The sequence below is a fragment of the Sturnira hondurensis genome, unplaced genomic scaffold, assembly GCF_014824575.4.
Source record: "Sturnira hondurensis isolate 20B ecotype Veracruz unplaced genomic scaffold, ASM1482457v3 Scaffold0021143, whole genome shotgun sequence".
NCBI classification, from domain to species: Eukaryota; Metazoa; Chordata; class Mammalia; order Chiroptera; family Phyllostomidae; genus Sturnira; species Sturnira hondurensis.
The window spans coordinates 8,249,991-8,274,867 of record NW_028093774.1 but is presented as its reverse complement, the minus strand read 5'-3'; the positions used below and the strand labels follow the sequence as shown (position 1 = coordinate 8,274,867).

At 53.3% G+C, this 24,877-nt stretch overlaps 1 protein-coding gene across 4 annotated transcripts in view; it reads left to right on the top strand.

The window, feature by feature from the left end:
* The first annotated feature begins 1,273 nt into the window (after window positions 1–1,273).
* The window catches only part of DGLUCY (D-glutamate cyclase), a 44,055-nt gene continuing 20,451 nt past the window's right edge, over window positions 1,274–24,877 (top strand). The window contains exons 1-8 of one of the 4 annotated variants that reach the window (XM_037031487.1): window positions 1,274–1,414; window positions 4,513–4,633; window positions 6,404–6,602; window positions 9,134–9,284; window positions 10,207–10,329; window positions 12,870–13,073; window positions 17,735–17,995; window positions 21,844–21,943. In XM_037031487.1, coding sequence (XP_036887382.1) covers window positions 1,312–1,414; window positions 4,513–4,633; window positions 6,404–6,602; window positions 9,134–9,284; window positions 10,207–10,329; window positions 12,870–13,073; window positions 17,735–17,995; window positions 21,844–21,943 — 1,262 coding nt within the window. In that variant the 5' untranslated portion in view covers window positions 1,274–1,311. Of the gene's footprint in view, window positions 1,415–4,512; window positions 4,673–6,403; window positions 6,603–9,133; window positions 9,285–10,206; window positions 10,330–12,869; window positions 13,074–17,734; window positions 17,996–21,843; window positions 21,944–24,877 lie in introns of all 4 variants that reach the window. The other 3 variants (XM_037031486.1, XM_037031489.1, XM_037031488.1) reach the window with 3 other exon arrangements.

Genomic DNA, 24,877 nt, shown 5'->3' with positions numbered 1-24,877 from the left:
TTTTGCTTGTCAGAGATTTCATATGACCTCAATTTCTTCATTCCAGTGGCCATGGGGTTTATCCAGTTTTCTAGCTCTGACATTGGAGTTGAAAACATGCATTGGTGGTTTAGAATCCCGTTGGGTTCTTCTCTTAGACAGAAAGGAGAGCAGAAGATCAGGCCTGTCCACAGCCCGTGGTGGGCACTGCCTTTGAATTGTGCTTCCATCCATTCTACAGTTAGTCAGTCATTCAACAAACGCTCACTGAACTCCCATCTTTGTGCCAGCCGCTGTGCTAGGCACGGGGCACACTTCGATGGAGAAGACATGGTCTGTGCCTTGGAGGCCAACACAGTGTGACCTGGATTTTGCGAGTGCATTGAAACCTCTCTTTTTCGCACATAAGAAGTCAACTTACAGAATTCCTTTCTAAATTTAATTTCCTAGAACTTTGAGACCATCTCTGTATTTGAAAAATCGACAATACAGGGGTGAGCAAAAGTAGGTTTACAGTTGTAATACAAATAAATAACACAACAATTAGTAAATAACAATGCAGGCATACATCTGTTTTGTGTACTCACAACTGTCACCCCACTTTTGCCACACCCTGTTTTATTCAGTCACCAAAAGTCTGTGCATGGGCAGTGGGGGCAGGGAGAGGGTATAAAGAAGAAACAAAATCTCTGCCTCCTGGAGGCCTAATTATAACAATAGATGTCACATGTAGACAGGAAGTTCAGCCTGCTATTTCCTTTGCGATTGCACATGGCATTCATTCATTTGTTCATTTGGGCATAAGTATTTCTGTTGTATACTGTGTGCTCTGAGGCCTGTGGACAAGACTGAGGCACGTGGGATCTCCCAGGGAAAGAGAAAGAGGGTTCAGAGTCAAGTAGAACATCAGGTCAACTGTGATTTAGGCCAAATTTAGTGCCTCAAAGAATGCTCCGAGGGCCCAGGAGCCTCAGCCTAAGCCGGCGCGCACCTGTTGGCTTCTTCGTAGAGGTGGAAGATTCTGAACCAGTGCTGAGGAACGCAAAGGCCTTCTGAGAGGGAGGGAGGACATTCCAGGCCAGGGGAAGGGCATAAGCAAAGGTCTTGAAGTGTCAGGAATTTCTCATTAGAGACTGAGACTTGAAGGGGTTGGGGACGAGGGAGAACTGGCCCCAACCGACACCCATCTGGGGCAGGGCCAGGAACCGCTCTGGGCCGGCAGGGATGTGGCAAGGCAGGGGGAGTCTGCCGCCTTTAGGGGAGCTGCGCTTTCTCGTCTGTTTCCTTTGCCCCCTCTCCTAGACTCTCCGCAGCCTGTCAGAGGACAGCGTGATGTCCTGCACACACCACCTGAAGTCCCGCCTGCCCTCTGTCGTGAGGCTTTGGCTTCTACGAAAGAAACCAAACATCAGAAACGTGTCCAGCGTGGCTGGGGGTGAGTGGTGCCTGGTGTTTAGAAAAAGAGGAAAAGAATTCTCTGGGTCATGAAACTTTGAAAACACCAGCTGCATAAAGCGCAGGAATCCCTGAGACATCAGCTTCTGCACGGGAGACCGACAGTAGGAGCAGAGGCGGTTAGCTCCGGTGCCCAGCCAGCTTCCCAGAAGGGACTGGCGCTCGGGCCAGAGTCGGTGTGAAGACCTGTTCACACTGGGGGGTCTGACACCACGTGGCTCCGCTCGGTGGCCACAGCTCCACAGGGAGAGCCCCCCACGGCCGCCGATCATGGGAGGGCGTTCTCTCCGGAAAAGTGCCCTCTGCTAATGCAGCATTTTAATCTGGTTCTGGTTCAGGCCAAGTCCCCTGATGCTGGTCTGACCTTCTGTGGGTGACACCCATCTCCCTACTGTCTCCCAGCAGCGACACCCAAGGCTCTAAAAGATCCTGCAAGAGAAAACATGTCAAAGTTGTCACTGGCCTGAGTCTCAGCAAAAATTCACAACCCAAGGGCATGTGCACATGACATCAGACCAAAACAAGAATCTTTTCCTCCCGGGTCTACTGCCCCTTCCAAAAAGACACCACGCGGTCCTCTGCTCCACGTCCTGTTACTAATGGGGACAACTCAGGGACTTTCTCTGACCAGAAGTGGAGATGAACGAAACCAAACGCAGTGGCTCTGAAGTCCGTTCAGCTAAAAAGGAAACACGGAAGTTGTGTGCACATAATACCGCTCTGATTTACGGCATTAAAAGTCCAATGGGCTCTCCCAACGGGCTCTGGAGGGCAGAAGGGGCTGGCCGGGGGACGCGAGGCCTCTGGGCTGGCGCAGTTCCTCCCGCCTCCCCCCAGACTATTTTCAGAGGCACAGCTGGGCTTGCTTGAGACGTGCAGTCGGCCTCCTCGGGCTTTCAGCAGCTGGCAGGGTCGAGTGTGTCCTCATTTTGGAAGTCCGTCGGTAGCTTTGGCCGGCGCTGCAGGTTTGAGATCCCAAATTCCAAGCGGTGAGAGCAGGGGCCAGCCCGGGGCTCTTCCCCGAGGACGGCGGCCCTGCTGCACTCCACCGTCACCAAGGAGGGGCGCTGGAGGTGGTGGGGGACCCGGCCTAGCGACGTCTCGTGCCCATGGCCCCGTGGTGACGTGAGAGGGATTCACGGGCCACCTGACTCAGGTTTGCATCCTGGCTGTCTCACGCACCGGCTTGTTCCTCACATGTCAAATACAGAGGATAACATAGATAAACTACCTACCACAGAGAGCCTGGCACACACTGAGCATGGAACACTCGCTGACAATATTACGGCGGAAGAGAGAGGTGCGTGTGTTGACAGAGCAAACCTGGCATTTGGAAGAACTGCACCGGGGCTACTTCTCTAGAAGAGCATAAGTGTGCTCTCCTTTGGGGTGGTCTTTTTAAAGGAAATATCCTTTATTTTAAACACAACTTTTTTTTTTAAAGATTTTATTTATTTATCTTTAGTGGGGAAGGGAAGGCGAGAAGGAGTGAAACATCAATGTATGGTTGCCTTTCATGAGTCCCCTGCTGGGACCTGGCCTGCAACCCAGGCATGTGCCCTGACTGGGAATCGAACCGCGATCGTGTGGTTTGCAGGCCCGAGCTCAATCCACTGAGCTACACCAGCCAGGGCTAAACATAACTTTTTAAATATGTTTTTCTCTGATCGAATGATTCCTATCTATTGCATAAATTTTAGAATACTGAGAAAAGTCCGAAGAAGATTAAAATCACCCACCCTTGTCACCTGGAAATAATCGTGATTAACATGTGGATATATTTCTCTTCTTTCTCTCATCGATTTTATGTCAAGGGGAATACAATGAACCCACTGTTTTGTTCCCTAGTATTGTGCTGTTAATGGTACAGCCCAAACATCTCTTATTAGCATGAAATAGTTCTCCTGCACCACAACTTCAAATGTCTGTACAAGGGTCCACGGAGCGAGTGCACCTCCAACCCCTGCTTTGTGACCCTGCGTGTTAGGTAACCTGCACGTAGGAGGGAGCTCGTAGACTTGTGCCCTGTTACTGTGGGAACACGGGGGACCCAGGGTCACACTGCTGGTGGGAGGCAGAGTCGGGGTTCAGACCCTTCATCCTCAGACCTCGGAGGGGGGCTGGTTGCCACTGGAGGAGCCATGGCACACAAGCGGGGTCTCCCTCTGTAGCTCTGCTAAGACTGTGTCTTCAGGGAGAAAATCAAGGATTCCGTGAGCCTGCTCAGTCAAGGGTCTTCCCAGACAAAACACATGACAGTCTCTTTCCCAGAAAGGACACCCACCTGGCCAAGGAAGCCCACGGAAAAGCACTCACCTTAGTCTCCTGGGTGGTGCAGGATGAAACCTCAGTGTGATGCCTCCACGCACCTGCCGGGATGGCTGGAGCGAGAAAGGGCAGCGATGCTGAGGATGGGAGAGATGGTGCATGGCGGGACCAAGACTTCACGTGCTACTGTGCGTGGGGATAGAAAATCGTAACCACACTGGAAACTGCTTAGCAGTACGTATCAAAGCTGACCATGTATGCACCCTATGGCCCTAGGTGTATGCCAAACAGGAATGTGAACCCCGAAATGCATGTACTAAAATGTTCATGGCAGCCCCATCATGGAAGCCACACTGGAAGCCACACTGGAAGCCATTCAAATGCCCTCCTGCCATTCAGGGCGTAAGTAACCTGTGGTAATGACTATATAACACAGCAATGAGACTGAATCAACACACACAAAAACATGATGGTTCTCCCCAACGTATTGCAAAGGAACGCAACTAAACTCAAAAGACTCACACTGCATGGTTCCGTCGTGTGAAACGCAGGGGAAGTAACCTGTGATGCTAGCAGTTAGGGTAGTGGCTGCCCCTGTGGGGGGAGGGCTGGTGAGGTTGCTGCCAGAGGCAGGAGGGGGCTTCTGGGGTGTTCACAGTGTGTTGTTTCTTGACCTGAATGCTGGTTACAGCGGGGCTGTTCATTTTCTGACAACGCACGCTGACATGCATTTTTCCGTGTGTGTGAAAAGTTATGTTAAGAGGGCTCTACCAGGGAGTAGCTGACCAAGTGCGTTCTTCCTCTCCCCAGCCCCAGGGCCACGGCCCGCCAGCATGGTGCTCCTGCCCAAGTCCCTCGCCCTGGGCTTTGAGAAGTTCTGCCAGACCAACAGCGGCCCTCTGCCCCTGCTGGGCCGAAGTGAGCCAGGCGGGTGGGCATCCTCAGCCCTGGGTGCTGTCCTAGACACCAGGTAAAACTTGTGGGTTCCTGGGGTTAAGGGTCGGCAGTGGCCAGATGCTACAGCCAGGTGTCTCTGTCGCCAGGGGCCTCTGGCCTCGGGACCCCACGGTGCCCAGCACGGAGCCTCGCTCAGGACTGTTGATTGGGAGGGAGCTGCCCTTCCCCCGCCCCACCCCCACTCCTATCTAACCCCTGACCCAGGGAAAATCTCCGGGATCACCAAAACAGCCCAGCCCTGGACAAATCCCAATGATACTACCGTCTGCCCCGCCCCCTCACCAAAGCCAGACACCTGTCTGCACAGGCCTGGGAAGGACACACACGCACTTGCACGGTTAACGCTGTGGGCAGCGCTCCCCCAGACTTTGAACACAGACCGTAAACGGCCCAACAGGTGCCGCTCTGTGCCCGTGCTTCAGGGAGCCTGTTTGTCCCGCCAAACCCTGCTCAGGCGCCCACCTTCCCACGCCTCACCCCCCAGGACGCCGGGACTGGTCTCCTCCCCCACTCTCGCCCTCCCTTCCTCCCATGCCACCCCTCTCCTGCTGTCCCACTGGAGTGACTTTCCTGATGCCACGCCTGGTCACGTGACTCCCGCGTTTACGTTCTTCATGCGCTCCTGCAGCCCACAGGTTAGCCTCCTATGGAGACCTGCAGTGACCTGGCCCCAGAGCAGGGTCACCCCCACCCGGACACTCCATCGCCCCAACCCGCCCCTCAGAGAGAACACTCTGTTATCATTCTGAGAATTCAGAGGTGGGAGGGCCCCTCAGAGACCCCACCTGGGCTGAGCAGCCCATTACCTTTTCCCGAGCACCCCCCCTACTACCCACTCGGGGACCCCTGGAGCAGACGCCCTGGCTCTCCTCCCTGTCCAGCTGGCGAGCTCCTCTTCATGCCTCAGGACCCAACTCCAGCACCTCCACTCTGCGGGAGAGGCCACGTCTCCCGAGTCCCTGCCTCACTCCCCACCTGGACTGTGAACGCTCACGCTCTGTCCTGCAAGTATGCGATTGCGATGGAGTCTCACCTGCCAACAGAGGGTTCCAGCCTCTTACGGGCCGTGTCTTCTCCATCACTGCGGCCACTAGCAGGCCTGCACCTGGCACGGAGGGGCAACGCAGCAAATGGCTTTGGGGTGAACGCACGACAGGCTTGTAACCGAAGTCCTTCGCCCCTGCAGAAGAGTTTCTCTGAGGGAGGAGATGGCCTCACCACTGCCCGCACTGAGCGCTCCCTTGAGACACGTGGCCTCTGTCCCCTTGGTCTGTGGGCCCTGCCTCGATGGCAGAGAAGACACCACCGTTGGTTTTTTGCTGGTTTGCTTGGCCCCTGGTTGAAGTTACAGGAAACATAATAGGGTGGGGGCGGGACTACGTGATACACGCGCTGATTCAATAGTTTCCAATCTACCGAGATTCGAAGGATGCCAGCATGGCCCCCGCTGAAAGCCATGTGCCCACCTCAGACCTAGTGCCCATAATTTCAGCCCCAGGTGTCTCCTTCTCCCTCTCCCTCTTCCTTTTTTAAATCATTGTTCCATTACAGTTGTCCCCATTTTTCCTGCCACCACTCTCCCCTGCCCTACCCACCCCTCACCTCCCCCATTCAACTCTCCCCTCCATTGTCTTTGTCCCTGCGTCCTTTATACATGTTCCTTGACTTTATGCTCTTCTTAAGAGTGCATGGTCAAAGGCCATACTGAATCGGGGGTTCTGTGAACTTTGCCCTGTGCCCCCAGGACGGATCGTCCCCAGCTCCGCAAGTATGAGTTTGGTGCCTGCATGGGCAGCCTGACCTCGCTGGAGGGGCACTGGGAGCAGCTCGGGGACACGGTGGCCTTCTTCCTGGGCTGCAGCTTCTCCCTGGAAGAGGCCTTGGAGAAAGGGGGGCTCCCCAGAAGACACCCAGCAGGCCACGGCCACGGGGCTGCATATAAGGTAGGGACACAGTCCACAAGGGCAGAGTGACGTGAAAACGTGGTCACCCTGCATCTTCCTGGGGTGGAGAGAACACTGGCTCAGGGAGCTGGACACCCAGGCCCTGGCCTCAGCTCGGCCACTGTTCCAGCTGGCGATTCAGGGCCTCTCCAAGAGTGTCTCCTCATCTGGAAAATGGGGCCAGCAGCCTGCCCTGGGACTGCTGTGAGCACCCCACATGGCCTTGGGAGCATGAATCAAGCCCTGTGGACCCATTGCTGCAGCTACACAAACCAGCCTGTTAGGCATTTGGGCGGCTCCTTTAACTGAGGGATCTCAGAGAGATTTTGGAAAACCCTCCCTGGCTCAAACGTCCTGGTATCAGTAAGAGTGTGCCCAGTGGGGTCAGTGCCCCAGGGTCAGTGGCAGTGCCTCGGCCAGGTCGTGAACCACTGGGGTACACCTCTGTCAGGGAAGCTGGGTTGTGTTCTTGGCTAGAGGTGGCCACTAGTGGTCACAGTCACAGGGTGGTCACCTCTCCTGGCACATGCCTCCCTGTGGTGCCTCTGAGGCCTTATTCTACCCACTGTTTGTCATGGGGAAAGAACCAGAGGCCCTCAGCCCACTGACCCCTTCTAGGACACGTGTGCGAGGGTGGGAATTCCCCCGATCGCTGGCTGGGTTGAGTCGGGGTCAGTCTGTGTCGGCAGCTCCGGTTTCTTTATGGGGGAGTCGGGCTGGAGATTTCATCTTGGGCTCCTGCCCGGGAGGCCTGAGTTGCCTCTCTGATGAGAAGCAAGGCTGCCCACGGCGTAAGCTGCTTTGCGTGTGTGAAATAGATGCCTGCGTGGCTTCCTTATGTGTGAAGTAGGTGGCTTTCTCGATGGTAGGGAGGGGAGAACGTTCACAGAACCCCCTGTACATCAGCACATGTCTCAGGCAGGTAGGCAGAACCCTAGCTGCCGGCAGGTCCTGGGGCAGGGTCCTGCCCGGAGCACACCCCCAACATGGCAGGTGAGAGCTGGGAGGGCCCCGGGGCCCACCACACACAACCTTTCATCTTAGATGAGGAAACGGTGGCCCCTAGAGAGAGAAGAGGACTTTCCCCTGTCCCACAGCCAGGCCGGAGCTCAGACTCCTGGCTGGCATCTGTAAAACGTCGTTAGGGGAGTGGTGGCCATCGACAGGTGCTTCGCACAGAGGCGCTCTTCACGGCCCCTTGGACGCGGAGACGCGGGTCTGCCTCTGGCAGCTCCGGAATAGCTTTCAGTTTAATGGGCTCCTGGGAGAAATGCCAGGCAGCCGTCTGGGAGTCGGGTGGCAGCTTCAAAGGGAGGAAGGAGGCGCCTCCGCTTCGGGGATCGCTGCCTGCCTCCTGAGAGTGTCCCTGGCGAGTGCCCTCCTCCAAGTGCTGTTATCCCGATGCCGACCTGGCAGGTACGCCAAGGCTGCATCTGGCTGTGGCCAGAACGCTGGCAGCAAGCCCTTCGGGCGGCACCAAAGCCATCCGAGCAGATTATCATCCGGGCCAGGTCTGAAATCTTTCCTAAGCCCGACTGCAGGGACCAGAAAGTCACACAGGTCATCCTGGGCAGCTTGTACTGAGACCAGAGTGTGAGGCAGGGCCCAGTGGGGCCTGGGGGGTGCAGGCCTCCACCCCTGTGTAGGCCTGGGAGGCACAGGACCCCTGGTGCCTCCCACGCCCTCGTGCCCCTCTGCCCCACTTCCCCCAGGGGGTGCACCTGGGGTCTGCTGGCCACTGAGGCCCATGAAGAAAATTCAGAGGGTCCAGGAACTTGGGGGGGGGAAGAAAAATCACATTTTCGTTTTCATAGCCTCAAACTGACACTGAGCATTTCCTTTGGTGACNGTGGGGCCTGGGGGGTGCAGGCCTCCACCCCTGTGTAGGCCTGGGAGGCACAGGACCCCTGGTGCCTCCCACGCCCTCGTGCCCCTCTGCCCCACTTCCCCCAGGGGGTGCACCTGGGGTCTGCTGGCCACTGAGGCCCATGAAGAAAATTCAGAGGGTCCAGGAACTTGGGGGGGGGAAGAAAAATCACATTTTCGTTTTCATAGCCTCAAACTGACACTGAGCATTTCCTTCGGTGACAAAGGAAATATCCTGTGTGTTGGTCATGACATCAAGATCACGAAGGTGGCTCTGTCGTCTCGTTCCTGAACCCGTTCATGAAGACTCATACATAGTGCTTTGCCACGTGTCTTCGTAATTTGACAACTGCCTTTGCAATGTAACTGGTTTCCTCTGTAGCCCCACGTATTCCCTTTTATGTGGTTAGAAACATCACCTTGACGGGGCTCCGCAGCTGCACCAGACTACCCGAGGGGCCCACGGCCCACGCCGAGTTAAGATTCTCTGTGTTAGACCAACAGTGACCAGCGAACGTCCCCCTCTTCCCGTCACCTGAGAGTAGATGTGTTTTGTAAGGCACCTCCCACCTACTTTATTCCCTGCCTTGAACTCTTGGTTCTCAGGGCTCTGATCGGGGCCAATTCTATGTTTTAACATTTTTTTCAACTTGTTTTCTTGGCAGACAACTGTGCCTTGTGTTGCCGTCACTGGCTTTTGCTGCCCTCTGGTGGTCACCATGAGGCCCGTCCCCAAGGACGAGCTGGAAAGGCTAGTGCAGGCCAGTTGCTCCACGAGGGGTGTGCAGGCACAACCCGTTCACATCGGCGAGCCAGGTCAGTGCCCACGCTTGTCATGTCTCTGACAGCTGCTCTTGGACTTCGGCTCAAGGAGACGGGAACGTGCGGTGTTCCCGAGCTCCCATAGCTTGCCCTCCCATGGCTGTGTGAACAGTGCTGGGCTCCCAGGCGCCCTTGGCAGAATAGGGAGGAGCTCCTGTGAACTTCAAGTAAACCAGGGTCAGGGGAGCCCACGGTGGAGCGTGGCAGCAGAGCCCTTTGTCTTGAGATTTGAGCTCAGAGCAGCCTCTAATCCGGGTTCTCGTTCTGTGGCACGTTCGGGTAGGACACGGCTTTGTTCCAAATGTTAACTTGAACTGAAACCCACGAATCCCCGGCATCTGAACTCAATTTGAGAAAACATAATCTGAGAGTGAGTGAGCAGATCCAAGCATGGATGCTGCCTCCGCCTCCTGGAGGCTCTCAGAGGGCCTGGTGGGAGCTCAGGGTTGCGCCTCGGGTGTGAGTTAGCATTGAGTGCAATTGGACTCACCCAGCTGTGGAACAGACAAAATCAGACAAAGCATGACATTCTGTAAAAATACAACCAGCCCTGCCCCCTTCCTCACCAAATGATCTCAGGACCACCCGAAGCAAAGCACCTGCTGATTTTCTTCTCACGAGTAACACCCCTCTTTGCTGTCCTGTGAGCAACACCCGGTGGCTGGCCGGGGGCTGCTGCTGCTGGTCTGGTGACCGAGTTTGGGCACTGAGGCTCCCGGCCACTCCAGGTGGACTCGCAGCCAATGAGCATCCCGGGTTGTTCAGCCCCATTCCTGTGCTCCTCCCCATCCTTCTCCGCCCCACTCACAGCAGCCCCAGGGCTAGAGCCCCCTGGGAAAGAACCATAAACGTTCAGCTTAGACAGTAGCTGCCAGTGCAGGGCCTGGCGGGATTCATTTTCCCTTTCTGTCGGCAGGACTGCTGGGGATCCAAGACCTCTCCAAACCTGACTACGGGGATCCCGAGGCGTGTCGGCCAGGGGATGTCCCGGTGTTCTGGCCCTCCCACCTGACCAGCCTCGAAGCTGTCAGCGGCTGCAGTATGTCTGGGCTCCGGGGGGCTACCACTCTGAGCAGGATGGACCCCGGAGGGTCTGTAGTTCTGGGAAGGGCAGGCTTATCCAGCGCATCGATATAAAGGGTCATGTCACGTAACAGAGACCTGCAGCCCACGGCAAAGATGTCCCTGAACTCTGTTTCCTTTTCTTCACCCCAGGGATGGGTCCCCCCAGAGCCACTTATCCTTCAGGTCCCACCTGTCTTGCCTAAATACATTTCTCTCTGCAGAAGGCTTGTCGCCTTGTGGCCTCTAGATTGACCCTTTGAGACACTTTGGAGGTCGGTGTGGCTTTGAAAGCAGAGGTGACAATAGGCAAGGCAACCGCATGAACCACTCCCCGTGGCGTTGCCGCAGAGTGGCCGGCACAGGTTTTCAAAGGCCAAGGGTGATCAGGCCGTGAAGAGACACATGGAGGCCCTCACTGGCCCCCCACCACAGTCAGGGCGGGACGTGCAAGAAACATGAAAACGTAACAACTGCCGCCCACTGCCATAGACCCTGGAAGATTCTGCAGATCATAGCACTGAGTGCCACTTCCAATTTATTTGAAAGCATGCGTGGAGATTGAGCCATCAGAATGGCCTCCTGATAGGAAAATACGTCTCTGACATGCTGGTGAGGCGTGAATCCCCCTGACCCATGGGATTCTGTTTATTTAACATAAATATGTTGGGCACCTACTATGTACCAGGCATGGCCCTGAGCTCAGGAACAAATGCTGCCTGAGATAAGACGTGGTTCTCATGGAGCTGTGGCCATTTCCAAGTGTGTGTGTGCTCACACGTGCACACACCCACACTCAGGTGGTGAATACCCTGCAGCGTGGTGGCCTCACCCCTATCCTGTTGTAGCCCTACGGGATGCCCTGTGGTGGGGGTCCCCCTGCCCTGGAGGTCCCAGGACACTCCAGCCCATTAGTTCTGTGATCACACATTTGGTCACAATGAGAAGAAGGGGCATTATAAGCCAAGGACAGCCTGGAGTCTTTTTTTTAAATATTTCATTTATTTATTTTTAGAGAGAAGGGAAGGGAAGGAGAAAGAGTGGGAGAGAAACATCAATGTGTGGTTGCCTCTCATGTGTCCCCCACTGGGGACCTGGCCTATAACCCAGGCATGTGCCCTGACTGGGAATCAAACAAGCGACCCTTTGCTTCACAGGCCCGCACTCAATCCACACCAGCCAGCTCAAGAAATCTGTAACTGGCTGCGATCAATTAATTGTAGGCACCACTGCACTCAGACCAGCCTGGAGTCCTTTTAATTCACCTAACTCTTGTCAAGCTCCAATATGTAAACTTCAACTGGTGATAGATGAATTGCTGCACACCGCCGCCCCCCCCCCTTGGGGCAGACCCCTGTTGTGCTCTGAGCTGACTGCTCTGACGTCCGCCTGCCTCTACAGTGACCCGTTTCAGGTGCTGCCCAACACACAGAAAAACACTAATTGCATTCATCGAAATCTCTAGTTCTTCTCCTTAAACATCACGTCTAAAAGTTAAGTGAGAATGATTCATGCATCCATCAGTAGGCTTTCCTTTGGAAGTGTTGGCTGACTTTGGCTCTCTGTTGCATTTGAGACTTTGTACTGTTTTCTGTGAAATCCAAGACGTTGTTTACTCAATCCACACCTACATTTCCTAGCCACTTTTTATGTATCTCTAAGGCACTACGTGGGATCCTGAGATGAACAGGCAAGGGTCCCTCATCTCTGGGAACACGAAGCCGAGTAGGGTTAAAGCACTCAAGAGAATAAGACACTCAAGAAAGCAGAAGATGTCAGCTAAGTATAGTAAGAAAGAAGCACCTAATGGGCAAGCACAAGGACACAGACAGAGACACACTGCCTGGTTCAGGAAGCAAACCGTCACATTCCAAGGGCTCACACTGGACCGGGCACTTCCCTAAACACTTTCAGGTGCATCCTCCAATTCGGTTCCGACAAGCACAGGAGGCAATTACCATTCATTTACAGCCGAAGCAGCAGGTTTAGAGAATAAAGTCACAACCCAAACTCAGGGGTGTTTGCCACACTTCAGCCATGTTTTTAAGAACTCTGCCAGAGTGCCTTGTGCAGCCCATCATTGAGGAGGGGAGAGGTTTTTTTTTTTAGGAACAAAATTAGCATACACCAAAGCAAAATATAAGTGCTGTGTGAAAACCAGAAGCTACGTTCAGAAAGAACACTCACTCGAGGGAAGCGAGACAGCTTGACGCTTGGGGAGAGTGGCCCTGGGATTATACCGAGGGACCCTCCCAGGGACCCAGCGGTCGCAGTGGCTCTACCTCCCGCTCTTTTCTCACACTCGCCCCATCTTCACTTCCCTAAAAATCGGAGGCACCTGTCTCAGTGGAACTTGACTTAGCCATAAGCTGGCATCTGGTGCCAACCACCACTGTCAGGGCTGCAGGTGGCAGAACAGTGCATGGCGCTGTCTTGCCTGTCGGTGGTGGGCTAGACCAGGAGGGACTGGGTTGGATGGCGTAGGGTGGGCTCAGCCGAGCTTGTTGTGTGTTTCAGAGACCCCGCTGGCGTTCACCAGCGCCCCGGGTTGCGCAGTTATGACTGACCTGCAGGACACGGAGGCTCCGGCCGGTTGTCTCACCCCGGCCCAAATTCCAGAGGCCCACTGCATTTCCCAAGATCCTTTGCACTACAGCATCGCATCAGCGTCCGCTGTTGGGAAGATCAGAGAACTAGAGACTAGAATTGCCATAGACCCGGGTAAGGAGCAATTCACCACGACGTGATGTGCAGTGAAAAAGGCAGCATAAGACTGCATCTACGGCATGGCTTTTAGAAATGTTTATGCTGCACAGGACTCCCAAAAAGACTAGAAGTAAATGCCCTGAAGTACCGAGGGCCATGATCTGTGGGTGGTGGAATTATGGGTGATTTTTGTTTTCTTTATTTTTTTTTCCAAAATGTTCAACCCTGAACATGTGAGGGAGTTTGGGAGGTGAGCTTAGCGGCCGCGCACTTTGCCAGACTGAACTGGAGTTGGCAAGAGAAGAAAAAAGGGTAGACTGCTTCCCAGGCAGTCAAGGGCCACCGTTTACAAATCACCCGTGCATCCACGAGGGCCCTGATTATCCCCTGTTGTGCCATTGCCCTGGCTTGGGCAGAGAAAAGAATTTTTGTACCAGGCAGCAGGGGCAAGGGTGGGGGCTGGCTTGCCCCTCCTGGGGACCGTTGCAGGGCGGGCCTGTGTGGTTTGCCTCAACAGTTTGCAGCCAACACGTACATTGCAATTGCAGCTCAGAGTAAACAGCCCTTCTGTGGCTCATAAGCCTCTGGCTTTGTAGATAGGGACAGGCTAGTGGGACCCACAAGGTCTCCTTGTTCCAACTAGGGCGAGGTTTGCTGAAAGCTGGTTGAGGGGCTTTCAACTTCCTGGGGTATCTTTATCAAAAAGCCGAATTCCTATTCCCAGGTGGCCAACAGAGGGCGCCACTGTGCACAGGTGATTTGAGGGCTTTGTCTTTTTCTTTTTTTCTGATAAAGGCTCACAGAGAAGGACGGTGTCGACTTCACGGCCGTTCTCCACCTCAGTTTCTCCACCAGTGTAACAAGAGTCATAACAAGTATACCACCCTCTCAGGGTTCTGATAGGTAATGGTAATAATAGGTATTATCTACTGACTCACTCTGCACCAGGCATATGCTAAAAGCACTTCCATGTTTCATCTTATTATATTCTCACAATAATCCTACGAGGCAGCTGAACTTCCTTTAACAGCTGAAGAAACCGAGGTGTATAAGGTTAAGAGACTTGCCCAAAACCCCATACCTAGTAGATGGAGCGGATGGTTTGGGCAGCCCTTGAACCTGGGCCTGCTGCCTTCAGGCCATGGTCAGTAGTGCTGGCTACATTGGGATGGAGTCTGAGTGCTATGTCACAATCCGTCCCAGGCAGTTAAGCAGGCCCCAGCCTCTCCTGACTCCCACCCCACCCCCTCTCCGGCCCCTTCGCACGGGCTGTGCTTCTAGCCCCGGGCCGTTTTTGTACTTTGTCTGAAGGAGGTGCACATGGCCCCCCCGCTGGCCCACCTGACGCCGTTTCCTGAGCAGATACCTGGACCGATGGGGGTGGGGCCCCTGTGGAGAGCAGGGGAGTGAGACCCACCTGGGGACCGTCCAGGTAAGACTCCTGAGACCCAGGCAGAGCGGGTGACAGTGACACTGGGATAGAGGACAGCACCTGAACGGGGCCACCAAGCAGACAGCCTGGGCGTCCTTCTGTGCTGGCCAGCGCTGCAGCCCAGAATCTGACAGTGCCAACCAGCCTGGAAAACGGCTGATCTTTCTTTCCCTGGGCCCGGGACCCCAGGCTGCCCCACCCCCAGGTCACAGAGGGGTCCACAGTAACCAGGGCTCCTGCGAAACCAGAGGGCAGGGCTCTTTGCTTAATCGTGTGTTAGGTCTTTCATCTGCTCATTCATCCACTCAATCATCTGCAGGGAACATGATTTCCTTAACATACAGACACAGAGTACATGTGGGACCCCACAGCCCCCAGATGCACATTTTAGGACAAACACAGATACGCAGGTCAATGCTCATAGCTTTGTGCATGGCTAGAGTCTCTTACATAGCGGATGTCCTTGGCTGACATTAAAAAAAATTTCTGCGATCCTTTCTCACCAGCATTCTTACCCATACTGACATCTCTCCCACTCAGCACAAGGATCATGGAAGACGAATTACTAACTCTGCCATTAGCTCAGACTTTAAAAAAAGCAACTGTGAAGTATGAAGTAAAGTCACTGCGGAGAGCCTCCGCGGCTTAATGAAAACGACCCGGGAGGCCGGCCACAGCACCCGCTCTGCGGCCCAGCAGCCTGAGCACGAGGCTCGGCCGGCAGATTTATGGCTGTCTGGGCGCGCCACTATCATCCATAAAGAAACCCTGTTAATCCTCCAGAGAGAACAACAGATGCTCTTGAGTCCCACTGCATTAAACGGCAGATACGAGATGGATGGCAGTGGACTGAGCAGTACTCCGTGGGCATAATAATAGAGCTACTCAGTCATGTTTGAGACGACATTGGCTGTCATTTGAGGTGCCTGGAGATGATAAAGGAATACAAGGTTTCCAATAACGGCGTCTGCACGGCTAATAAAACCCCCACCGGCGGACAGACCGCATTAACGTTGACGGGGTTCTCTCTTTCCTCCTTTCTCCTTGGGGTGCTCACACCCTATGAGACAGGTTACAGTCCAACTGTTCTCTTTCAAAATACTATTTTTCCTCCCTTGGATCAACAGCAACTTGTGTTCATTGCATAAACATATGGAAGTAAGGAGGCAATGACCAGTATCCCATCCCAGCTGACCATTGTTAATTTTACAATGTCATGTTTGCTCTTAAAGCCTTCGTCTTTGGTCTTGAAATGATAAGACTGAAACAAACAAAAACAATATACAGGCCGGGGGGCACAAAGCAGGTGTCCGGTTGTTCTCAGGGAAGAGATGTGCAGGCTGTGGTTATTACAACAGCTTTATTAACTCTGTGTCTGGCATACTCACAACTACAAGCCTACTTTTGCCCACCCCTGCAAAACATACATATGTATGTATGTCTGTATGTATGTACGTACGTATATGGAGATATTTCTGTGAATCATGCTGTGATACTATTTTAGAACCTGACTTTTAAAACTTTTTCATACACGGTGAACATTTTCCCATGCTATTAGTCTTCTACAACAATCTTTTCTTGGCATAGAATTCCGTTTTACAAATGTCCCACCGACGTTATGACTATCCCATTTGACACCGTAAGCAGTGCTGCTGTGGACATCCTCTGACCGTGCGTGCCACATACCCACGAGCCCTTTATTAGGACACGTCCCCAGAAGTGACTGCTGGCTCCAGGGTCCAAACCTGAGCTCCCATCCACCCTCCAGACAAGTGTCCTCATCCCCACTCCCACTGGCAAAGCATGCGGGGCTGTTTTCCCACAGCCTCCCTCCACCCGGGCCACCCCTGTGTTCCACGTGGGAAAATTGAGGCTCAGAGCAAGCCAGGACAAGGCCGAGGTCACACAGCCACGATGTGCCAACACTTGGACGTGGATGTAGGTTTCCAGATTCTAAATTGGGAGCTTTTCCTCCATAAGAGGAATTCAAACTCTGCGCTCCTTCATGGTCTCCAGGTACCTCAGATGCAAGCTGACATCCCCTCCCGTCCCTTAGGCCCCCCTCACACTTTAGCCACAGCCACAGTGGAAGTTCTGAGTCACGTCCTGCCTTCACACGGCACAGATATGCTCCAAGGCGACCTGAGTGTAGACAAAGGCACAATGGTGTGTGATGAGAGTCGGAAGGCAGTGCTGCCTGGCTGGGACCGGCGTGGCAGCCACTGGGGGCAGCTGTGGCGGATGCTGTTGGGGCCCTGCCCAGACCCCAGCTGCAGTGGGGAGAGCCCAGAACAACAGCCCCCACCTTAGGCTGGGGCCTCTCTGCCCCTCGGCCAGCGCAGGCACAGCCCAGCAGAGGCAGGGTGTCAGTGTCCTGAAGAGCAGCCCTCCCCTAGTAGGGCACAGGAGCCAGTGCGTGAGTGCCCTGTCTCCCTGTCCCTGGAGGGGATAGCCCTCGGGTGCGCTCCTTGCCAATTCTTACAGGATCTCAAGCGGGACTGAGCCCGGGGGCCTTCGGCCAGCACCTGCTCGCTCACCCACCCTTCCGTGGCTTCTCTCCCTCTGACTCGTTTCTTCGGCTCACTTTCCATGAAAGCACCTGCACCCAAGCCCTCATCTTAGGGTCTTCTTTTGGGGAGATCCCCAACTAAGACAGTACTATGCCCCTTCCTCCTTCCATGTTCCTTGTATTTGGGTTTGCTATAGTAAACCCCAAGATGCTTCACTCAAATTAAATAGAAATATATGCCTCTCACGCAACAGTCCGGGGTGGGGCTTCCAGGGTGACTGTTCCACTTCAGCAGGAAGACAGATCTCCTGCACCCCATCACGCAGGGACCCAGCAGCTCTGCCATCAAACCGTGAGACCCCCGGGGGTCCCCAGTTGTCAACATCCTGGCCCTCAGGAAGGGAAGAGCTTGGAGGAGGGCACGGGAGGTATGCGGCCAGGAGGTGGAGCACATCACCCCTGCTCTTACTCCCTTTCAAGCGCTCCACGGTTGTTACCCAGACAGAACCTCGCCCCCGGGCCACAGCTAACCGAGAGGCTGCTCGGACCCTGACCCAGCTGTCCTCAGGACTGGGGCGGGAGAAGAGAGTACGTTCTGGTGAACAAGTGCCAGTCTCGGACATGTCCCTCAAATCCGCCTCTGAAACAGACAAAAGACCAAACTACAGTTTGCCTAAGTTTCTACTTGAAACACGATGTCGCTATTTTGTGGTTTTGTTTTGTGTGTAACTTCAGGCAGCCGGGGGACTGGGCACCTGCTCTGCAACGATGAGCTGCTGAGGGCCTCCCTGTCGCTGTCCCACGCCCACTCGGTGCTCATCACCACCGGGTTCCCCACTCACCTCAACCACGAGTCCCCGGAGGAGAGAGATGGCCCCCCGGGAGCCCTGGCTCTGGCTGCCTTCCTGCAGGCGCTGGAGAAGGGTGTCTCCATGGTTGTGGACCAGAGAGCCTTGAGTTTGTTCGAGAAGCTTGTTGAGGAGGCTGTTGAGCAAGGTGAGCAGTAAGATGGCGGCAGACGGTGGAGGGAATGGGCATCTGTGGAACTTCTGCTATGCACTTGACACCGGGCGTTTTCAGTCCTTAAAGTTCAGAACAGCTCTTTGGAATAAGCAATATTATCCCCATTTGATAGAGGAAGAGACCGAGGCTCTTAGAGGTCCAGTGATTTACTGAGATGGGAATGGTGATCCAGAATTTGAACCCAGGTCCATCAGGCCTCAGGGCCCAGGTACCTGACGCCCTCCCTAGGAGAGGTGAGGGTGACCCACAGAGGACCCTTAGCAAACCAGGACCCCCGTGGACCCCTGGCATCAGGCATAGGATAGCTGAGAGCAGAGAGGTTGAGGGGCCCAGACAACAGCGCCCCCTCTGGCCCCAATGGGAAGGGGTGCCCCAAACTGCCCCATTCCCGGAGCATCCAGGCAGGCACTTGAGCTGCAAGCGCTGCTGATGCAAGGCTCGGGTGCCCCGCCTGTCCTCCGTCCTGTATGCTGTGCAGGCATGAGCCCTAAGCCTGGCGAGTCTCACCTGCCTCGCCCTACCTGTCCCTATGTGTCCCTCAAAATGCGTCTTCAGGAAGTACCACTTCCTTCTAGCCCCTGACAAGGGCTTCAGCCCCAGGAGGCATGCCCTAGAGCACCATTGGGCTAGGAGTGTCAGAAAACGTTGTGTCTGAATGTGCAGACTTGGTGTCACACAACAAATGTCTGTTGAGTACCTACCACATGCCAGGCACTATTTATGGCTCTCGAGACCCATCAGTGGACTGCGCGTGGGGTGCCTGTCCTAATGCAGTGTGATGGACCATAAACGACATAGAGAAGAAGTAAGAGACATATATAGCCCAGGCGGCAGCAGCTATCTTAAACAAGATGGTCAGACAAGGCCCCGTGGGGAAGGTGCCACTAGAACCAAGGTGTGATGTTGGTGAAGGAGCAAGGCTGGGCTGGCTGGAGAAAGGAGGTGCCAGGCTGTGACCAACGGCAGGGCAGAGGCCACTAGGTGGCACTGAAGAGAGGGCAGTGGCCAGCCAACTGGCCTGGAGGGTGAGGTTGGGTGAGGGGGACAAAGGTCACAGGGGCCAGACCGGGAAGGGCCTAGAGATTAACTGGGAGCACCTGGCCTTTTACTCTGGGGGGAGGGGAAGCCCTCGAGGCCACCAGGCGGCAGAGGGCCACATGTTCCAGCTTAGGTTTTAAAGGATCAGCCGGGAAGCTAGAGGGACAATGGTGGGGACAGGAGACTGGCCGGGCTGATGCAAGTGGGAGACGAGGGTGGCTTGGAGTGAGTGGTGCCCTGTGGCCTGTCCCTTTGGCCCCCTTGTGACTTCAGCTGTGCTAGGGTGGAAGCTCCAAGTCACACTGACCTGACCAGCCCATTGGAGCCAGCGCCCTGCAGGGTTTCCCCAAAGCTGTGAAAACCCCTCCAGCTGGAAGTTTAGGGGCTAAAGTCTTTAGTGGGGGGCTCAATCAGTAGGGGGCAGGAGCTGGTACCCTGCCTCCCATCTTGTGGAGACACCCAAGTCCTGATGGAAGTGAGTCCCAACTACCTAGAGCAGTGACCTGGAAAAGACACAAACCTTCCTGTTGGCTTTTCCTCCTGCCCACCCCACCTGCCTCCTGGGGTCACCTCCCTGATAAATCACCTGCACCCAAGTCTTTGTCTCAGAGTCTAATTCTGGGGGAACCCAGACAGATAAATGGTACAAGTGGAGATTGTGGAAACTAGCTAGAACATTTTGAAGGTCGAATCATGATTCCCGGGCAGATGGGAGGGGGTGCAAGACAGAAGAATCGGGGTTGCTCTGAGGGTTTGGACGGGTAACTGAAGGGGTGGAGCTGCTGCGAACCGGGTGAGCGAGATGGTGGGTAGAACAGGCTGACCCCTGTGCACGGTCGGTGGGAGGGGTGCAGCCACTGTGGAAAGTAATATGGTGGTTCTTCAAAAAATTAAAAATAGAAAACATCTATATGATGCAGCAATTTCACTTCTGGATATATGGCCCAAATATTTGAAAACAGGAACTCAGATATTTGCATGCCCGTATTCCCAGCAGCATTATTCCCAATGGGCAAAACATGCAAGCGACCCAGTGTCTGTCGATGAAGGAATGGATAAACAAAACACAGTTTATCCATGCCATGGAATATTATTCAGCCTTTAAAAGGAAGGAGCTCCTGTCACATGCTACAATATGATGAACCTTGAAGACATCAGGCTAAGTGAAATAAGCCAGACCCAAAGACTGTAAGATTCCACTTACACGAGTAATTAAAATCGTAGGGACAAAAAGTAGAATGGTGCTTGTCAGGGGCTGTGGGGAGGGGAGTGGGGGCTCGTGTTTCATGGAGACAGAGTTCCAGTTTGCAAAGATGTAAAACTTGATGGGTGATGGCGACGGCCAGACAACAACATGAGTGCACTTTATGCCGGAGACCTGCACCCTTGAAAATGGTAACTTTTACGTGATGTATGTTTTACCACAAATCCAACATTTAAAAGAGTGCCGGTTGGAGCCTGGGTGATGGAGTGTGAGATGCCTACTAGGCGCACAGCAGAGAAGTTAAGCAGGCAGTTTAGATCTATGAATCAAGTTCAGGAGAGCAGTCTGGGCTGGAAAGATAAATTAGAGTGTGGTTGGCAAATTGTTGGCTTTTAAAACCAAGACACTAGGTGGGATCACTGAGGGAATAAGTGAAGAGAGAGGAAAGGACGCTGGGATGTCCACATGGAGGGGGTCACGGGGAAGGGGGAGGAGTGAGCAAGGAGACCGAGACAAGGCAGCATTGAGAAAGAAGCAAAACCAAGGAGCTGTGTTGTCATTAAGGAGAAGGGACAGCCCGCTGTGCTGAGCGCTGCCAATAGACTGGCCATCGTTGCCATCTAAGACCTGGTTTGGTGGGTATTTTCAGTCACTCACTTTCCCAGAAGTCACTTACTCTGCCCTCCTGCTCACCTGCTTACCCTGCTCAAGGCCTCAAGTTGAACTTGACCTCAGACTTGGGCTTGTCCACACAGTGGCTTAGCAAGTGTGATTGTTATGTTGGATTTTACAGAACTTTCATTACCTGTGGACAAAGAAAACAGAAGGGATTTGAGCTTTTAATGAAAAGGATCCAGTTCTTTTTCTGATGGAAGCCTAGGAGATGTTTTAAGAAGGAAAAGCTGAGTCCTTTCTTCCGTGTCTTGAATACAAATTGACCATGTTGATAAATCGGTTCTTTGTAGCTCAGGTGCGACGTCTCATCTTGCCTCCGCTTTGCCTACCCTGTGAGCCCACCGGGGGACAGATTATGTTCCCTGCTCTGTTGGGCCGCCTGTTTGGGTGGGAACTGGCATTGTGGTGCCCACCTACATACTAGACTTCACCCAAGGGGTATAGCATCTCTGAGCCTCAGTTTTCCTCCTCTGTGCAATGGGGGTCACCATGCAGATTTGTTCGGAAAACTAAACAGGAGTATGCATGTCAGCTGCTTACAAAGGGCTGGCTCACTATCACCATGGACATCTACGTGTGTCCCCAGCATCATGATGACAGAACAGGTCTGTGTTCACGTGCTATGTGGCATCTACAAGGAGCATAGTTGCTAGCCTGCAATACTGGTGAGCTCAGCCCGGTTTCACCTCGCCCTCCGCCAACCCTGGGGTTTGCTCAGGACCAGCAGTAAATAAACTGAAGTTTCCTCTGGGTCGAGGGTTGGGCGTACCTAACAAAGTATTCTGCAGGCAAATGTCATTCGGTAACAGAAATGATCATTTCCAAAGAAGCTTTTGAAAAGCCAACAGGAATTCCCTAAATTCACACCAGACTGATGTGTCCATTCCTTGCCTTTCTTTTCAAGGTGTTCTGAAGATGCAGATCCCAATATTAACTTACCCAGGTGGGTCAGCGGGAGCTGCCCAGGCACTTCTCTGCAGTGATGGGGACCCCAGGTCTCCTAGGTATGTGGGTCCGATCCCAGTTTATTCATATATTTTTAAAGTTTTACTTATTTATTTTTAGGAAGAGGGGAAGGCAGGGAGAGCGAGAGGGAAGGAAACCTCAATGTGAGAGAGAAACATCAGTCGGTTGCTTCTCGTATGTGCCCCAGTGGAGGACAGAACCCATAACCCAGGCATGTGCCCCCATTGGGGATCAAACCGGCGACCTCTGGCTTTGCGGGACGACACCCAGCCCACTGAGCCACACGGGTCAGGGCTCCCCTTCAGAGAGAGCAGAGCCATGAGCCCATGGGTTCCAACGGGCCAGACTCACCAACAAGGCTGGGGGTTCAAGGTGCGTGGTGGGCTTCACAGAGGGTCTCTCTGAGTAGCAGGGTCCAGAGCATGTCTTCTTGACAGAGAGAGAAGAAGATATAAAAACCAAAATCAGCGGCTTCTCAAACTGGGTCACAATCCATGGGAGAGCAGTGAATTCACTGCAGGGGGACAACCGGCACCTTTGCCAAGTGAAACGAAAGCATCGCTGCACGCCCTGCACAGCTGCGGCAAGCGCTTGCAAAGCTGCGCATGCGCAGGTGTGTGTGTGTTTTTCACCAGTCGTGGCTAAACACTTCGAAAAACACTTCCTTTCTGTATGTAGGGTGTACCTCCGATCTCATAACTTGCAGCGTCGTGTTTTGCACCCTTTTTGACAACAACCCGCAGTAATACATTTCACACTGCAAACCACACATACACATAATTCAAACAAAAAATTTGAAAGACTGGTTACCCTTGATACACACAATGTACTCCGACCTGTTCTATTCTGTTCTGTTCTACTCCGTTTTCACCTGCTCTTCAGAAAAGGCTGACCAGACCTAATTCATCTATTGTACAACCCACTAATGAGGGTCCGCGGAGACTTTAAAAACCCTACTTTTCTAGGCCTGGAGGGCATAAGCTATTATAGAAGCTCACAGCAAAGTCAGGTGTTCACAGGGAGGACCCCGCGTCTCCGAGGACAAGTTCAACCGCAGAGCCCATAGGACACTGAAGGCGGTGGGACTGTGTGAGGCATCTGTGAGACCTGCCGATATTTCCCGAATGGCTGGCATGCACCTGAGCTCTGGCTGCCCCCGGAGAAGCTGTGGAAAGGCCCCCGTGGGCAGGCCCCTGCTGCCGGATAACAGGTGTTGCTCCGTTTGTGGAGGGAGGTGGCAGACCTGACCGCAGGGGGAGCGGATTCTGCTCCCCCCGAAGATGCATCGACCTTTCCCGGGGAGCAGGCTTCCCAAGAGTGACCAACTTCCCACGGTAGCTAAATGGACCCTGAGGGCTTTAAAAAAATCCACCCACACAAGATATGTCATTAAGTTCTCCTGGGGGAAGGCCCAGAGTGTTCTCCTTCCAGAGCAGAGGATTTTCCGCGCTTTTGGGCTGAACTGTTGATCTCGCCCGCGGCCATGGGTCAGCGGGAAACGCAGGTCAGCTCCTCTCTTCCGCTGCGCCTGCGCCCCAGTGGCTGCCTTCCCCACACTGCGCAGGCGCCTCGGGATTACACTCAGCCCCTGCCCAGCGTCCTGTTCCTCCGCGCGTGTGCGATGGCGCTGAGTTCTAGTTCAACCTAAGGACACAGACCAGCATGCAGATGTTGTTTTTAAAAACCACATTCAGGCCCTGGCTGGTGTAGCTCAGTGGATTGAGCACGGGCCTGTGAACCAGAGGATCACGGTTAGATTCCCAGTCAGGGCACATGCCTGGGTTGCAGGTCAGTTCCCAGCAGGGGACACACGATACATTGTGTGTCCTCGGCAGAGGCAACCATATATTGATATTTCTCTCCCTCTCTCCTTCCCTTCCCCTCTTAAAGATAAATAAATAAAATATTTTTAAAAAAGAACTTCTAAAAATAAATAAATAAATAAATAAATAAATAAAAAATAAAACCCATGTTCAGAGAAAGCATTTTCAGGGTTAGAATTTTTTTTATTACGGTAAAATATACATAATATAAAATTTTACCATTTTTGTACCCTGGCTGGATGGCTCAATTGGTTGGGGCATCGTCCCCTACACCAAAAAGTGGCAGGTTCACTTTCTGGTCAGGGTGCACCCCTACATTGCAGGTCTGAGCCCTGCTTGGGGTGCAAACATCGGGCAACTGATCAATGTTTCTTTCTCACATCATTGTTTCTCTCTCTCTCATCAATAAATATATCCTGGAGTGAAGATTTAAGAAGTGACTGTTTTGACATTTTAAGTGCACGGTTCAGTGGCATGAAGTACATAGACGTTGCTGTACAGCCACCCCCACATCCATCCTAGAACTTCTTCATTTCCCAAACTAAAACTGTACCCATTAAACATTATTCTTCCCTGCCCCCGGCCCCTGATGACCACCATCCCACTTCATATCTCTATAAATTTGACTATACTAAGGACTTCTTAGAATCCTATAGTATTTGTTGTTTTGTGGCGGGCTTATTTCCCTTAGCAAAATGTCCTTGGATTCATCCATGCTGTAACATATCAGAGTTTCTGTCTTTTGAAAGGCTGAGTATTTCATTGCATGTATATACCCCATTTTGCTTATTTGTTTGTCCGCTGATGGACACTTGGGTTGCTTCCACCTCCTGTCTATTGTGAACACAGCTGCTAGTTTTATGGGTGCATGAATATCTCTCTGACTCCCTGCTTCCAATTCCTTTGGGTGTATACCAGAAGCGGAATTGTTGGATCATATGGTAATTATATTTATTTTATTTTTTTTAGTAACAGCCATACTGTTTTCCACAGCAGAGTTAAGATTCTGAAGAACTCATTGTGGAGTGGGGAGGGGATTTAGAGAGATATACAAGTGCAATTGTCATGCTCTTGAATTGGATTTTCGAAACAGTGCTCCTCCTGATAACAGTCATAGCAGCCGCAACTGCCACAAGGAGCACTTGCCCA